General features: G+C 37.7%; 1 protein-coding gene across 1 annotated transcript; it reads right to left on the reverse strand.

Moving 5' to 3' along the window:
- Positions 1–3,826: 3,826 nt before the first annotated feature.
- LOC120739378 (E3 ubiquitin-protein ligase TRIM21-like) lies at positions 3,827–14,274 on the reverse strand. The gene is made up of 9 exons (XM_040041138.1): positions 13,919–14,274; positions 12,602–12,831; positions 11,723–12,174; positions 10,740–10,835; positions 10,550–10,653; positions 10,300–10,408; positions 9,994–10,138; positions 9,887–9,913; positions 3,827–8,454 (listed from the first exon to the last, which is right to left on the reverse strand). Exons 1-9 carry the CDS (start codon positions 14,005–14,007, stop codon positions 7,910–7,912), a joined length of 1,797 nt encoding a protein of 598 aa, XP_039897072.1. The 5' UTR covers positions 14,008–14,274; the 3' UTR covers positions 3,827–7,909.
- Between the last annotated feature and the right edge of the window lie 3,937 nt (positions 14,275–18,211).

An 18,211-nucleotide genomic window follows, 5' to 3' on the forward strand; every position in this document is an offset into this window, starting at 1 on the left:
GTGTGTTGGTTTTTCAAGTGGAATTCCAATAAAATTGATTCATGTTTGAGGCTGTAATGTGAAAAAATGTGGAAAAGTTCAAGGGGGCCGAATACTTTTGCTGTCCACTGTATGTCCCAGGGATCCTAGAAGCAATGTTGTCTGGGGGCTTTTGCCTGGGATAGGGTTACCAGGGCTCCGCCCTGGAGCCAGGCCCAGGGAGGGTGCCCGAGAGCGAGCGTCTGGTGGACGGGCCTTAGTCCATGGGGCCCAGCTGGGCACAGCCTGAAATAGGGACATGGGGCCATCTTCCTGCAAGCCCACCACCCGGATGAAGCACCTTAGGGGTCCGGTGCATTGCGAGCTGGGCGGCGGCCAGGTACGGAGGTCCTGGCAGACCGATCCCCGGCTACCAAGACTGGCAATTGTGACATGGAATGTCACCTCTCTGGTGGGGAAGGAGCCTGAGTTAATGCGTGAGGTTGAGAGGTACCGGCTAGATATAGTCAGGCTCACCTCAACGCACGCCTTGGGCTCTTGAAACAGTCTCCTGGAGAGGGGCTGGACTCTGTCTCAGTCTGGAGTTGAGGCGGCGGGCTGGGTATTCTGGTATCCCCTTGGCTTGCTGCCTGTATGTTAGGGTTTCTCTGGATCGGGGAACGGGTCCTGACCGTCGTCTGCGCTTATGCGCTTAGTGGCAGTTCAGAGTACCCAGCCTCAAAGAGATTCTGCCTCGAAGAGATTCTGGCAAACCACCAGGCAACTCAGGAGGGGATTGAAGGCTTTTCAGGGAGTTTTCAGTACAGTAACAGTAACAGCCTCAAGAGGGCAACAAAAAACAAAACAAAACAACTTTCTTATTCATTCATTACCAGTAAATTAGTGTGAAGGGAAACGTATGACCATTTCCTAACACAAGTTGACTGCGGCCAACATCCCAAGTGTTATTTGTGTATTTGAAGAAGTACACTCTTGTACTATATGTTATGTGTGTGACATTTAAAATCTGGGTCACTGTGGCTGAAGCATAATGCAGAAAAATAGGAAGCACAGCAGACATCAGCTAGTCTTTGCTTACCATGAAGTAGTCCACATAAATGCCCAATAACATAAAACACTTTATAACTTTTATGACTTAAACATACAAGAGAAGATTGTAACTATGTTTTTTTTCAAGTACTTATTGCCACTAAAGCAGAGTTTTGTGATTATAAACAAATATGGATGTAAATTAAGTTTAATTAAGCAAACCAAAATCAAGACTGTGTTGCCGTGCTACACTACTTTATCTAATAAACAGGAACAAAGTTACACCATTCTGTTTTTGTGGATACAAATAAAAAAAAAAAACATCAGTTTTTATTTTGAATGATACAAGTGGGAGTGGTCTTACTATCAAAAACACAACTACAAACTAAGTAGTTCTAAAATCCAAATATTATACAGCTAGTTAGAAGTACTCATTAAACAGATTAAATACTAGAAATCTGGATGCTACATTTGTTATCAAACTCTCTATGATTCTTTTTTCAATAATGGATCAAAAGAAAACTAAAGAAAAATTCATTAACCCTTTATTCACCATTAGCCAGCTGACGGGCCCATTTTCCAAGCCCTATTTAAATGACTGTAACTGTGTCATCGTTTATGCTAGGGAAAAAATGTGAATGGTTTCAAAAAAAGAAAAGCTGATGCTAAAGCTAATGCTATCTGAACACAGAAAGAAAACTCAACTCTGCCTAGAATTTATCACGTGAGCTTTGTACTACTGTAACTCATCAACTCTTTGAGCTTGAGAGAAGTGATCTAGGTGTAAACACTTTTTTATACATTATATTTAGTACAGTTCATATTTAAACTTGATGTTGTGTTACATTTTGTTCGTGTTGAATATCAGTTTTCACTTAACTCGAAATCGGATCCTTTTTTAATTTATTTTTTCCCCACGTAAACTGTTGTTGCATTGCCATAACAATACAGTGATGTAGAATGACTGCCAGATATTGAAAGTTGAGGTTATTCTGAAAAAAAGAATGGCAAAAGCATTCACATATAGTATGATTTAAGACCCCTTTACAGACAAAATTACCAAATAAGTACTTGGTAAAAAAAAAGGGTTAAAGCACTAACACAATGCAAAGTTGCTGAATTTAGAAATTAATCAGTTGAAAGCTATTCTACCACAATACTGAAAATATTTGCAGGACTGCAGGGTATATTGCTTGCTCTTTGCTGTTCATATTTCTGAAAATGAACAGGGAGACATTGGTTTCCAACCTTGTCGCATGCCACAATCACAACCCTTTTCTTTGCACCAACTGTAATTTTACAATCCTTGTTGCTTTTTGTGGATATGACTTCATATATCAGCATTTCTGAGTTGCTGATGCACAAGTTCCCTGCATAGTTATCCGTCTTGCTTAAGCGTCGACCGTCTCTGCTGCAGATTCTGATCACGTTCTCCAGATCATTTTTATTGAGGAACGATTGCACTGTAGTTCTGCACCAGAGGTGTTCTTTTTTCAAATACCTGCGTTAATAGATCAATAATTCAGTACATAGAGATAATAATATAATAATAATATTATTATCTGTTCTCTTATTTGTAAAATAATTCCACACACATAAAATGCTGAGTTTAATGACATCACATGAAGATGCTCATAAAGCAGCACCGTGTGGTGTAGCAGCACGTAACCCTCTGGAGCCTGTAAGCTGTTACTTTAAACGTTGTTTCCTACTGCACACAATAAAACTAAACTTTTTTGAACAATGTACTTTTAACTTACCTTTTCCAAGCATCTAGGGAATTTCTGTCAAATTTCTCTTGAAGGATGTGTCTGCTGAGAAATTCTTTATAATGACTTTCTGGGCTTTTGTCCTGACACGGTGATGAAGGCTCTGCAATCATACTGCTGCCTCCACCAATAAGGGCTACAGTGACGAGGATGGTGATCAAGACAATGAATCTCATTTTATCTGCAGTTAAAAAGAGAGAAGGCAACAGTCTTATGAGACTGAAAAGAAGGCAACGGGACTTGGACTTGGAAGATATGTCACCCTCAGAGGCTTCTTCAGTTACAAGTTTGTCCCAAAATGCACTGTAAAATAAATCTGAAAAAATACAGTATAGTTTTTATTTTTAACATGACTTAATATTTGCAATATTTGCATTATTTTAAATTTATTGCACCTGTAAACAGTTGTTTTTTTATATATGTGCTTTATAAATACATTTGACTTTGACTTCAAGAAACTCAAAGAAGTCAAGTTGCCTTTAATTGAAGGTACTTCCGCTGCACTGACCTGGATGACTCCGAACCTACACAGACAGAGAAGGCAATACTGATTAGCTAACATGTTTTAAAAAGGAAACACTCAACAAATCATTTAAAATAATGAATATGCTGTGCATTCAAATAAAAAAAAAAAAAAAACAGCATCCAGAAACAAAATCAACATATCATATACGTTTTAACATCACATTGCAATATTGTACATTAGTGTTTGGTAACTCTTATATTACTGTAGAGTAGGATCATGTGCAGAGTGCCACTAATCTGTGTTATTCCTTTAACATCTCAATACGACTCTTATATCAAGAAAAAACGTGAGTACACAAGATTGCAAAATTACACAATTTCATCTGATAAATGAAATTTCAATATCATTAACTGTATAGGAAAATACGAGCCAGGAGACAGAAAAGTCATCTTACCTTTCCTTGTTGCTGTGGAGGACTGATATCACCTGGTGCTCTGGTGGGTTAGAAGTACTGCAACATCCTTTACTTGCTTCCTCTTTTTATCTTTTAGTTGTAACCAATCATCTTTCTCCAAATAACAGGAATCAAAATAGTCGAAAGGCAAAGAAAAAGGAAGCATAAAAACAGTGCATCATCAAAAAGTACTGCAGTGCAAATGGAGTGATTTCAGGTTATGAGTATATGAAACTGAACCTGTTTGATTTTTCTCATATTACTACTGTACCAGACCTCGAGGAGACTAACTAATAGTATTGTAGACATACCAGTGCTGACATATTTAACCAAACTGACTAAGAATAATAATAATTCATGTTTATCTTTATTAAAAAATGCACAAAAAGAGTGTAAAAAATAATCCAAACTTTTTGAGGACTATAAACATTTACAAGCATTAAATGACAAATCAGCTGGCTGGTCCCTTTTACACAAAACATGTAAACGCATTTCAAGAAACTGTGGTTCAGTTTTTCAAAACTCTACAAAACACAACTGAAAAGAGTGAACCGCTTTATCAAAACCCCACACAGCACAAAAAACACTCAACAACCCTCAAAATCACATTTTCTCATCTCAAAACTGATTCCATGTCACAAATTCCAGTGTGTGCAAATATCCCGTTTCTCCGTTTAGTGTAGAGTTGTTTACCTGCATAGCATTTGCAGTACTACATGTAAGTGCAACACAAATCATTCTTTAGTAAAACTCAGTAATTTCACCTGAAGTGTAGATGTAAGTGTAAGACTACAAAGTAAATGTGTGCTCAGATACAAAAAAATGAAACAATATTTATTTGGGAAAGGGAAATTACATCTAAACCTCATCTTATTCTCTCTCTCTCTCTCTCTTCTTCTTTGTTGGTGTTGCTTCATCTTCTTGCCTAACACCTGCAAAAGTTATTCTTGGTCTCTTTTATATTCTGACACATGACTGTATTCTCTTTCCAACTGAGTTTGCACATGTTTGCATGTTATATGCTTTGTCTCTTTGCTTAGTTACTTTTTGTGTTATTTTGGTAGTCCTTAGTTTTGCTTCCTTTGTCTCGCTTTGCCACCTGTTGCCTCTCAACCAGCTGCCTCCACTTCCTCTCATTAGTCTCGGTGTGTGCAAATGCCTCGCCTTTACGTTGTAAATATATTACATTTATACAATACAATTATATTATGTCTACACTCTGCTCCCGTTGCTCTTGTGGACTTTTGTGATGTCTTCAGATTTTTGGATTTCCAGTCAACATTCAAAGCTCACCTTGAGTTAAGACTCTATCTTAGTGTCCTTTCACTCACTGGTCATTAAATAAAAACCACTACTGTAAATAGAAATGACTTAAAGGCTCCAAATGTAAATCCACCTCTTGTTACTTGTGGTTTTCTGGTTGTCTTGCCATTTTTAAGGAGATACTTCAAAGTTTCCCTTCAGGCATATCCTTCACTAATAACAGTTTTTATAATAATTATTAATGTAATGAGTCTTTGCTAATAATGTAAGATATGCTTACATAACCACTTCTAACACTAAGCATACGGTGCACTCTGAGGTGTAGTTAAAACAAACAATCAAACAAACAAACCTTGTGATCTATTGATTCTGTGGTCAAATCACAAATGTCTCTGAAACACTGAGGAAAGCCACCGACTGAAACATCAGTTTCTTTCTGCTGGTATAAAAAGTATAACTGTGGATTCTGATCTCTAAATCTGAGGTGCCAACAACTGTTATGCTTCATGATTTATGTGGTTTAGGTCAGCTTTTTTAATCATACTGGCCCTGTCATTAACCCAATTTCTGCTTTGAAAATGTGTAAGAGGAGCGCTCAACTGCCATGCTGAGAGAGGAGAGTTTGGAGGGGTCAGTTACCCAGGCATGAGCAGGACACACAGCAGACCTGCTAAAACTTTTTATTTTAATTTCAATATAGCGGATGCTGATGTTGCACACATCTGAGGCAAAAATGATTATAATAACACAGAGCTCAGCAGCAGCTTCTGTATTGGTCTCACAGCACTACAGTGACTAAGAACGTGGAGCTAATGTCACTGTAAGGCAGAGCTTCACAGAAAAATATAGCATTAATGTTACTAGTCTAAAAACTTTCTCTTAACATTAGTGAGTGCTAAAAAGTGTCTGGCCAATTCACTTTCACAGGAAGTGTTTTCTAAACTTTGCTTGCATGGGTGAAATGAAGAAATGAAACAGATTGTAGGGTTCCTCGCTGTTATTCTAAGAAAGAGTCAAGCTCCAAAAAAAAAATCTGAAAAATCAGGTGGCTTTTAAAGCCTTTTGAATTCAGACATAGCTAAACCACAGTGTGCTGTAGCTTATTAACTTTTATTGCACTTAAAAATGTAGCTAATGTAAAATGTCAATTTTTTTTTTTTTACTAATGTCAGCTGCAAACTTGCTTCTCTAAAATCCCTGCACTCCTAGGGCTGAAGGAAGAGTAAAGGAGACAATATACAGCTGGTTTCATTAAGGTTTGGATTTATTCAAACTACAAAATAAATAAAACTAAAATCTTAAACATATTTCATTCTTTTTTCATTGCAAACACAGTTAAAATATTAAAAAATATTCCCTAGATAGAAGTTTGTTTGTTTCTTGTGTGTATCTGTGTAAAACATATTTCTTATATGCTGTAAATGGATTATTTAAAGTGACTCATGTAGACTACAGTTGAAAAAGCATCAGTTTACAGTATCTAAACTGCCCAGTTAGACAAATTGTTTAACAGATGTGTGGAGTAACAAGGAGGGTCTGTAGAATTAAGCATCTTGTAGACTAAATGCTTGAGGTATTGGTTAATATCAGCTTTTCCCAAACACGGAATATAAGTATGCCATTAGAAATCATTGAGTGTGCCGTGGAAGATTATCCAATTTCACCTGATTGGTACTCTTAGCAAGTGGCGTGTTGTGACAGGCACAACAATTACATTCTCATCCACCAGATCCACTTAATTGTACTGCCCTTACCACCAGCAAGATGAAGATGAAGAAGAAATACAAAAGTACAAAGTCGAGCTTGCGAATATGACAACACTGCAGGGAATAGCGATTACTAAATAACTGAAAACAAAAACCGTCAATCTGGCCTGGGTCCTAGAGAGATTTCCAACCCAGATGGCCCTGGCTTTAATAGTGGAAGAAAGCAAAATAAAAAGTAAACACATGACAATACAGTTAACATTATCTTGCCTTTGGATTGTCATACACTGGAGAACCAAACTGAGCCCATTCTGCTATGCCTGGTTCCAAGAAAACTTAAACACCATCTCCAGACAAAACACCCATCACTTCAAGCATGAACAGACTGAGACGCAGGCAGCTTTAATGAGGAAAACCACCAATAAGAGCAATAAAGCACTTAAAGCTAACAAGTTGCTGAATTGCAAAAATGCATACATGTTTGCACCGATGGAGCAGCTGCCATGCTCGGGCACACTAAAGGATTTGTAAACGGAGTGAAAGAGCAACATCTAGATGTCATTGCAATGCATTATATTATGCACCGGGAAGTACTTGTTGCTAAGACTGCAAGAATCAAGAACTTAAAGTGTTTTTCACAAATCAGAAGGACGTCAAGTTACTCTCAAGGGACCAGTGGTGTACAAGACTGCTGTATCTGGCAGATATATTTGAACATCTGATTGACCTGAACACACAAATATAAGGCTGAAATAACAAATTGCTCACAAGTAAAATATATGGGATTTGGTTGAAAGGTGCAGCTCTGGAAACAACATGCTTAACGTGCCAACCTTAACATGTTGACACACACCTAGATATGACAGGGTGTCAATAGTGGTGGATCTTGTGATTTTTCTAATGTGAAATATGTGCTGTGGTTCCAAAAGGTTGGGAAACACTGGTTTGTATGAACACAACCAATAACAAGAGAAGAATCCTTATTAAATCATCCCTTTGCACATAATCATAATTAACAGTATTTAGAGTGCATCCCCATAATATGTATACATTTGCATTGCTAGCATTGCTATATAGTGCATAAAAGAAAATTCTAAAACCCATGCCTTTATTGTACCTTCATTGATTCATGTTGTCATTATAAGAAAAGAACATGGAAACCCAGGCAATCAAATTCCCACTTTAATATATATAATGCCTATAACTGATGCATTCACTGCTCCAAAACCAGTGCATGTGATTACTACTGCTTTTCCATAACAGATATAATCAAAGGATCGCTGTTTTTCTCATCTGGTTTCAGATGGAGACTGAAGTACGGGAGGATCTCACCACCAAACGAACACTCAGTAAATGAATAGATGTGAGACTGAGACATCACATCATAAAAGGACACGAGCCCTTCTTCATAATCTACATACACCCCGACTTTCCGAGGTTTCCCTTTAAATGGAAGGTGCACGGGCGGTGTTGTCCGGACTGCATATTTTTTGTCTCCATAAAAGACAATAACCCAGTAACCTTTGTCAGGGGTCACTAAAAATTTCCCCTTGCGGTAAGCATCACATCTGGCCACACCCAGATCCCACCCGGTCTTGTTGCTGACCTCCACCTCCCAGTATGATTTCCCTGATTTCAGCCTGTTGAGCCCCAGGACACTTCCAAATATATCAGACCTCTGGGGAGAATTAGGATCTTTTGCTGTTTTTCCACCTTTTCTCACTTCTTTACCATTATCAGAAATTACAAGACTTGAGTGTGCAGAAGTCGGGTCCAGCTTCACGTCCACTACAGTCAAAAGAATACACTTAATTAAAAAAACTGAACCATGTGGTAAGTAGATCTATAAACATCACACATAGGTCAACACATAAAAATCACTCTTCATTCCTTTTTTTAATCAACATTTTTGTTAAAGGGCTCCATCACACCAAAATATGGCACTAAGTATTGATGGAGTCCAATCAGACTGACCTTTCCAGACCTCACCGTAACAGAGAAGACTTACTAAATAAAGCAGGTTGCTTAGCCAGCTAGGGCTTTAATTTGTTTTGTTGTTAATGTTTTTTAATGTTATTTGTCTAATATCTGTGCTAGATTTCAATTCTCACAATATTCAAATGCAACAAATTCATTTTGTTGAATTTTAGGAAAAAGATGGATGGGTTGCCCACCCAGTTCAGAAACAACATACTTGTGTTATATGGTTTCTCTATATCACCAGCTGTCAGTATCAACAGGATAACAAGTGAAAAAATAATAAATAAATTCTGGATACTATTAAACTGATCTTTGCCATTATTTTCTAAACAAATGCAGAAAATTACATGAGAAAATAATATCCTAGATTGGGGAAGTGCATACTAAATTGTGCTTAGAAATTACTTAACTTTAGCAAAAGAACAAATTCAACTCTAGAAATTAAAAACATGTTTAAAACTAAAATCAAAGGCTTTTATTCTGAAAACTGACTTACTGTATCAAACTGATGTCTAATTTTGAACATGTCATTATTATTTTATAAGCATATTGGTTTTCCTTTAAAAGGAAAATTTAAAATAAAACAGGGCTTTTATGTTGAAAATCTGGCGCACTGTCATGGTCCTGGGTCATTTGACCAAGTGGTTTTTTTTTTCTATTATTAGAATATATTCTGGTTGTGGTTTCTAGCTCATTGGTTTTGGTTTGGTTCTTCTTCAGTTTAGTGTTAGTCATCCCTACCTGTGTGTTCCCTCTGTGTAAAGTCTGTTTCTTTGTATGTGTGAGTTCCTGTTTTATTTTGAAGGTCGGTGTCTCAGGTTATTGTATTCTGTTTTTATATCTCTCAGTCTCGTCAGCTCCAATTTTCCCCAGCTGTGTCTCTTCCTGTTTCTCATTTCCTGATTGCCTCTTTGTGTATATAACTCCTGTGTTTTCTGGTGTGCGTTGCTGGTTCGTCTTTGTATTTCCCAAGTCATTTCCCTGAATCTCCCTGCATCTCTACTTCTGGTTTGTTTCTGTTAGTTTTCCAAGTTTAGGTTTTGCTTAGTTTCCATGGTCACCCTTGTCGTATCTGTTTGTATCACAAACTCACTTGCATCTGAACTGCCTGCATAAAGGGTCCTTTAATAATTTACGCACGGCTTGCCCAGCAAACTGTGACATGCACACCTGTTCCCTGTTTTTACTCACTGTTAACATTGTTTTTATACTGCTGTAATTTTTTTTTTTAAATACACACCTGCAAATGTAGAAATCCTCTCGAGGTCTGTGGAAACACACATTTGAGTAAGCTGCAGTATGTCTAAAGTTAAATTAATACAAGTCACGAGAGACCAAAAGACTTACCTTTGGATGCGAGTTTTTCTATTTCCTGGCCAATTTGCTTCATCATGGCTGAAGTCGTACCTCGCAGTGTCCCGAAGAAGAGTGAAGTGTTGTCACATAAAGTTTTCCAGTTAGCAGATTCTTTCAGGCCTGTTACAGGAGAAAGCTGTGCATGTGTGCAAAGGTAAAAGTTAGCTTACAGCAGGCACAATTAATTTGAATGAATCAGAAATAACACTGAAAATGCACAGATGTTGTAAATGAAACTTTTCCTCTTTTAAGGGAATTTATGCTCCAGTAGATGGATCTCAGATCCTTGAGGTTCACCTCCAAGTCTGGGTTGTTGTCTAGGTCATCAGTGGCTTTTTTGAGCACATCAATTTCTCTTTGCAGCTTGTGGGTGAGATCTTGTGCTTCTCTTTTCACTTTCCGTCTCCTAAAGATAACAGAGAGGGCACGTGGGAATCCATTTTATTAAAACATAATGCACCAAAGGAGCACAAAGAATCCTTGCGATGTTAAAATGTTCTTCAACGATGCTGACAGACTAACTTCTACTGAGCCTCACAGGACCAACCTGTCCTCCAGAGTCTGGCATGCTTTCTCTTTAGCATCCTCCACAATTTTCATCACCTCTGAGAAGAAACTGTTGATCTCCAGCCATTCGGCATCCAACCTACCCTGAATAGCCATAAGAGAGTAACGGCATCAAAGCAATATCAAAATAAAGGATTTTCTTTTTTTTTTTTAAATGTTGCGGTCTTTACATTGCAGTTTATTTCAGATGATTTGACCTCGGCCATCTTGTGGTCTCGGGAATCAATTTTCTGCCGTAAATCAGCTTTCATCTTTTCTTGTCTTTCCTTGAAAAGGGACAATGCAAAATGTTAAAATACTCAAAGTTTATACAGGTTATAAGTCTTATACTAGCAGTCATGTCAGCAGCTCTGTGAGTCACTGCGTAGTTTGGATTTGCCAGTACTAGAGTCACACATTTTTCAGGTTTGTCATAAAAAAGCATTAGTTACCTGAGCCATGTCACAAATGTTAACCTCCTGGTGAAGCTAGAAAAACAGCCAGTTCATTACCTAACTGTTAATGTGTTTATTTCATGTGTCTAATGAAGAGCCAATAAAGTGCAGTTCTTCTAATGACCACTTAAGGCTGGCTCAAGTGGTCATTAAACCGCCCAGTAATTTTCTTCTGCACCTGTTGTGTGTTCATAGTTAAACCATACAGCATTTAAAAGCCTGTTTACAGTCTGGCACACAGAAAGAACAGTTTAGGTTTTATCTAAAGATAGTTTCCTGCAAATCTGGATCGTGACCGATCTAACTGCATACTGGTAAGGTTTGAAGCTGGGCCTGTGGTGGCCTTGGTTCAAAGTGTGCAGTCACAGGCAGCCGTAGCCTGTTGGTGTCTCTGAGGCTTTACCTCAAGTAATCTGAATATTTGAACTCCACCTCTGTGCTTTTTCTAATGGAATTATCCGACAGGATTGTCTGTGAGGTACTACCTTGTGCTTCAGTTTTGGAGGATGAAACTCTGGTAATGAATGACTGTATATAGTATTTTATTCTATTCTGTACAGTTGTGTACTGTATTTATTCTTATTGTATTCTAATTTTTGCCTCATAACTTTTGCACTGTCCACTTCCTGCTGTGACAAAACAAATTTCCCACGAGTGGGACTAATAAAGGTTATCTTATCTTATCTTATCTTATATTCACTGTGTTGAAACTGCAGTACCTTTTGTCGCCTTTTAGCCTTCTCTCTCTCCCGTTCTCTCTCCCTTTCCCTCTCTCGTTCTCTCTCTCGTTCTTGTCTTTCTCGTTCTTGTCTCTCTCGTTCTTGTCTTGCTCGTTCTCTCTCTCGCTCTTCTTTCTCTCTTTCTTGTCTCTCTCGTTCTTGTCTCTCTCGTTCTTGTCTCTCTCGTTCTTGTCTCTCTCTTTCTTCTCTCTCTCGTTCTTGTCTCTCTCGTTCTTGTCTTGCTCGTTCTCTCTCTCGCTCTTCTTTCTCTCTTTCTTGTCTCTCTCGTTCTTGTCTCTCTCGTTCTTGTCTTGCTCGTTCTCTCTCTCGCTCTTCTTTCTCTCTTTCTTGTCTCTCTCGTTCTTGTCTCTCCCGTTCTTGTCTCTCTCGTTCTTGTCTCTCTCGTTCTTGTCTTGCTCGTTCTCTCTCTCGCTCTTGTCTCTCTTGAGCCCCTGTAAGAAAAGAAGATCAATGTCATCATGTTGTTCTTCAGAGTCTTGTTCCTGTCATGAACTAACTTAAACATCTAACTGTGCATATTACTGTGGTTGTCTGACTGGAGGATCAGACAACCCTCCAGTGATCAGTTATCAGCTATGTGTTTTTGTCTTTGTTTTTTCAGTGCAGAAACTGTAAAAACCAAGCCATAGTACATATTAAATATCGTAGGAGATGGCAAAAAAGAAATCATGTTTGATGAAACTGTAGATTTAATTGATGTAAGTTTGACAAATATGGGGCAAATATTCTGAAAAAAGTAATTATCTAAAACATGAAAATAGATTATCACTGTAAACCAGTGAGTTTTAGTTAGATAGTCACGCCCCGACCCTGTAGCAACACAAACTGACCACTGTACAAACACGTTGGTAGACTCACTATAATCCAGACTCATACACATGCCCATCGAAGGCTCTTGTCTGAATAGAGATCCCATAAAGGCCGGCATAGGATGGAAACTAGATTGCCCACTTTCAGGGATCCTCATTCTCCTTGGTGTGCAGCCCATCCTTCCCTGGTGAACTCTCAGGCCATGGTAAGTTGGGAAAGACCGGCCGCAGTGACAAAAGTGTTGCTCCATGTTGGATGAGTTGAGTATCTGTAGGGAACTGATAAGGTGCAAACAAGCAGGTATAAAGACATGCACTGTCCAGAAAATGTGATCAGTAGATTTTGACTTACAGTGCATTATTTTTCGTTGTGCATTATCTTTTCAATCTTAATGGAGGAAGAATTAAATAAGTAATCTGTGATCCACCCATGAGGGTGATTCAAAACTAATTCATTTTAATAAACAAAATGAGCTAGAACTGAAGTTTAATGACTTGGGGAATTTTGAGTTTTGAGGATTTTTTTTAATTACAGCTATTGTAAAATGTCTGAATTTAAATCTCTAAATCACTTATATTGTAGTCATAGAGTATTTGATGTCAATCTGGAGATGTGTGGACAGTGATTAGGCACCCTCTAGTGTTACAGATTACATGTTACAGTCTTTCACACAGAGCCAGATGAAAACAGGAAGTTAAACAGGGAAAGTTCTGTTTCTGTAACATTATAGCTTCAAACAGTTTTCAGTAATAAAATAATAAATGCCTAGTAAAATAAAATTAAAAGCAACAATCAAAATAACTTGTGGTTTTATAGTAATCCCAATCAACTTGAAGTAGCTAACAGCATATTTAGACTACATTTAGCTATATAATGTTATAACACGATGTTTATTAAGCATATATGCAGAATTTGTTTTTTAATTAAGTTGAGATACTGATTGAATCATCACAGTTCTAATACACACTATACTCACAGTGTCTGTATAATCTAGTTTTAGAGTTCGACAATGGATATTATTATATTTTATTTGAGTCAACCCAAGTTCATTTCTCTACACACCTACACACATAACTCATGCATAGCTGTGCACATACCCTATACCCTGGATCAGGATCAATGATAACAACTTGCTGTTCTACAACTTGTGAAAGACTAGACATACAGTCTAAAGTTATGTATTTTAATTTACATGACTTTAGATAACATCTAAGCAAAGCCCAAGGCACAATGATTTTTGTTTTAAACACATTCTTAAACACATATATACCACTGCAGCATGTCATTCACTTGTCTTTTCTTTTGCAGTCTGTGTTTTGTCCTGTCTTACGCTCTCTTTCTATTTTCCTTTCACTTTCTCCTCACCTCCCCAACTGGTTGAGGCACTTCTTGCCTGGAGGACTGGTTCTGCCGGAGGTTTGTCCTGTGAAAAGGGAGCTTTTATTTCCCACCATTGCAGTAGTGCTTACAAATGGGGAATTTCTGGATTATTGAGGTTTTATCTAGATTATCCAAATCTTTACCTCACATTATAAAATTAACTCTTATTTATTTATTATTAATTCTTTATTTTATACAGGTATAAAAGTGAGTTAACAAGCAATTAATGTGATGATTAAACAGTTGCTGATTTACTCGATATGTCTTTGTTCTGTTTTATGAGTGAAACTTGAATCAGTGATTAATGTCCTAGGAAATGTTGTCTTAAATTAAACTCCAAGTTTTAATATGTTAAGATGCATCACAGATTTTTTTTTTTTTTTTTTTAATTCAATCTAGTGTCAAATGCTTGCATTTTAATCTCTAAGTCACTTATATTTTACTAACGGAAAAATAAACCTGGATGTTTTTATAATTTGTTATAAAATATATATATATATATTTTTTTTTTAAAAGAACAAACAAAAACCAAATATTAAATTAAAGACGCTTAAACACACTTATCTGCCCAGCAGCCTACCTATGCTCCTGACGTCGATGCCCCACTGTGTGACCTGTCACCTGTTGTTGCATCTTTTTAATGCATTGTCAGTTTTTCAGTTTCATTTCAGTCAAACCCGAAACTTTTCCACCAATGCACAAAGGTGGAGCTACAATACATTTCTCTGATATACTTGTGTGCTTTGGAAACATCATTAAAAGTAAAGCCGTAATATGGAAAACACTGAACATCTTTATTAAAAATTTTAAAAGTGACATACAAATAGTAGCAGTGAATATACATTTTGTTTCCTCAAATTTTACTCTACTTGTACTTAAAAGAAGTAAAAATATCACAATTCAAAACTTATCCAAATCCAATGCAACCTGTTAGATGACATCAATCAAAGCGCACGATCTGATATCGTCATGTTGGTGTTGTTCCCAGATCAACATAGTAAATGTTGTTCCAGGATCAAAATTGCAAGTGACCAATCAGAATGTCATACTTTTGCGACTTCGGGAAAAACCGCCGTAAAACAAGAAACTGTACTTAAGCTGCGAGAAACCGCCTCTGTCCGCCGATCAATGGACCCTGACCCTAAACCTTTAATAAACACTAAGCAGAATTGATATTGTCCTTACAAAATTGGAATTTCATAAATGCACGAATGGCTTGGCGCGCCAAAGAATAACGTCACAGCAATGTGATTGGTCACTTGCAATGTTGATCCCGGAACAACATTTACTATGTTGTTCCAGGAACAACACCAGCATGACGATATCAGATCATCCAGTCAAAGCTATTCAATGGTCACTAAAAATATCTGACAGATTTAGTCAGTCACTCTGTGGAATCTGAAGCTAAATTCCTTTTTGTCACATGAATGGAGGTCATCAAACACGCAAGGCTTGGTGTGGAGACACTCCTTATTTTTTGTGCATGACAGGAGGGTCATGTTCTCTGGTACAATTAAAGGTTGAACACAAAAGTGTGCTGTGTGTAACACTGTGTAAAAATGGTCACTGAAAACAGACTAGACATTAAGATGCACACTGAAATAGCAGTAGAGTTCCCGAACAAAGTAAAGTGAAGTAAGACTTAACAAACAAACAGTAATTGGTAGAAATGAGTCGGAACTGTGATATTGCAGAGTGACACAAAACTTCCACATTAAAACTAAAATGAAATAAATAAAACCTACAACGCCACAATAGAACAAAACATAGCAAATGTTTAAACTGAGAAAATGTACCATACCAAGACAAATATTGGCTCATTTTAAGTTTGATGACACGAACAAGCCTCAGAAAAGTAGGGACAGGGCCGTGTTTACCACTGTGTAGCATCCCATCCTCCTTTAACAACAGTCTGTAAATGTGTAGGACTGAGAAAATATGATATAAATATGATATAGGATTCTAGCTGCTCAAGAGTTCTCGGTCTTCGTTGTTGCATTTATTGTTTCATGATGTTCCAAACCTTTTTAAGGAGGTAAAGGGTCTGGACTGCATGCATGTCGGTTCAGAACTCAGACTTCTACTCTAGTCGTGCTGGTGTAGCTTATGTGTAAGTTCGATGAGGAAGATCTGGAGTCTACATCCGTCTGCTTTCCCACGTGTTGACAACTAATCTAAGCTTTAAGTCACTTTCATTTTCCAACGCTGTCAAGCTAATTGTGACATCACCGATCTAGTCCAATCATCTTTCTGCCAGCTTTCTTCAGCCCAATCAGCCTTCACTCCGCCTACTTTAAATCTCACTTTCACATGACATCTGACATTCTCCCTTGCAGATGCCTTCGTGGAACCCAGCTCCTCTTCGTCACTGCCTCTCCCTCATCACTCAGGCTTCATCCAAGCCTCCATAAAAATTCCTTCATGCTCTAAAACCTGTATATACCTTTCCACATTAATAGTGCCTTTCCAAAACAGGCTGGTAACAAACAAGGCAGGATAACAAAAAGAATGCTTTCTCTAATCAGGGTGAGTAGAAACACCTTGGAAAAAAAAAAGTTGAAAATAATTGAAGGTAATGAGGGAGGATGCAATTCTAAAGACAAAGCACAAAGGACACATAGCTAATAAAATGAAAGAGAGAAAATCTAAAAAGGGAAATGTCTAACGCAGAAAGTAAAATGTGATAAAAACAAAAGGACTTTGGAGAGGAGACTGATCCATGAAAAATGGTAGAAACAAAAGGTAAAAAATCAACACTACTACCAAATGCAGCTATAATCATATAACAATACCAAAATCCAACTTTGTAGTTCAAAACTAACAATGAATACCAATGAAAGCCAAATAAAAACAGATATCATTACAGCAAAGTGTTGCAGCTTTAAGGCAGGGATGACTCCGGGAGTTGCTTTCTCACTGCATATGCTTTATTTCACAAGCAGATCCGTGACAAAAACTTACAGCAGCTTCTCTCCAACTCCTAGCCCTTGGCTGTGGTGGAAAAAGAAACGACTCCAATCCCTTTCAAGGAACATATGTGCAAAAAAGTTTTCCTGACACACCAATGGGGCGTTCAATGCCATCTTGTAAATATGAGTACTCTGGCAGAATAACAGTTCAAATGAAAAATACACCAGAACAAACAAGCAAACAAAAAAGAAGTGTGGGGTACCTTTGAACCAATGAACAAAGTATAACAATTTATACTTTTTAACATAACCCGACCCCGTCAATATGTGTATCTCTCACAAAAGCTTAAAATGAAAACTATGTTTATATGGTCTTATTTATGATGGTATCATGATGAGTTTTCATGTATTTTTCTCTTTGTATAGCTGCAAATAAACTGTAGCTGAAAGTGCATTTAGAAGAAATGTAACTGTTCCTTTTACATGTGGATTACATTTAGGGACCAGTTGATCAAATCCATAATTCCTCATTTAGGTTTTAGAGAACAGACTGTGATACAGTGTTCCAGGGAAAAGTAATACAAAAAACACGAGACTAGACAAGGACATAGGAGGCTAAGCAAGCTCCTTTAGCTAAGGGAGAGGAGGAGGAGGAGGAGAGGAGAAAAGTGCGACCGCCTTCGTCAAGAGCAAGAGACGAAGCAATGTTGAATATTATTACACAGGAAATAAACAACTGCACGTAAAATAATCACACCGTGACGCCTCTGCCTTTCTAAATGGAGGGACAGTAACTGCGTGTGTGTGTAAGTGTGTAAAACCTGCAAATAGTCATAGTAACAGTATTTTGTCTCTATCTGCCATTCTGCAATTCATCTCATGTAAACAATAACGTGGCGCACAGCATGACGTGAAAAAAGGCACATACCTTTGACGTTGCGTGATAAACTCTGTGTTCCTCGTTATTAAGATATTCATTGTGTGTACTCATGTTGTACAGTGTTTAACTGCATTATGGTTACTGTGGTTTAACAGAGACAGTATTTTAGTTGTCACCACAAGGAGGCACTGTTTCATTGTAAGAGCACGGATGCTGCGTCATCACGCCCCTAAGAAAAAAAAAAGTAGACCACAACGAAAATGGCACCCATGAGAAAAGTTTTGCCGCGTGTTGATGAGGAATAAAGTTCCCAAAATATTAAGGACATTTTTGCCTCCGTCGTCATTTTCCTTCGAGTTGATCGCTGTCGATGCTGCAATACTCAACAGGTTATGGGCCCAGGGCCGACTCGAAGAAGAGTTTTTTCTCATGAAGATCCGGAGCCACAACAGATAGCGGGCTAACGGCTAAATAGCAACATGGATCAAC

The sequence above is a fragment of the Simochromis diagramma genome, unplaced genomic scaffold (genome assembly GCF_900408965.1).
Source record: "Simochromis diagramma unplaced genomic scaffold, fSimDia1.1 OVJJ01000370.1, whole genome shotgun sequence".
NCBI lineage: Eukaryota > Metazoa > Chordata > Actinopteri > Cichliformes > Cichlidae > Simochromis > Simochromis diagramma.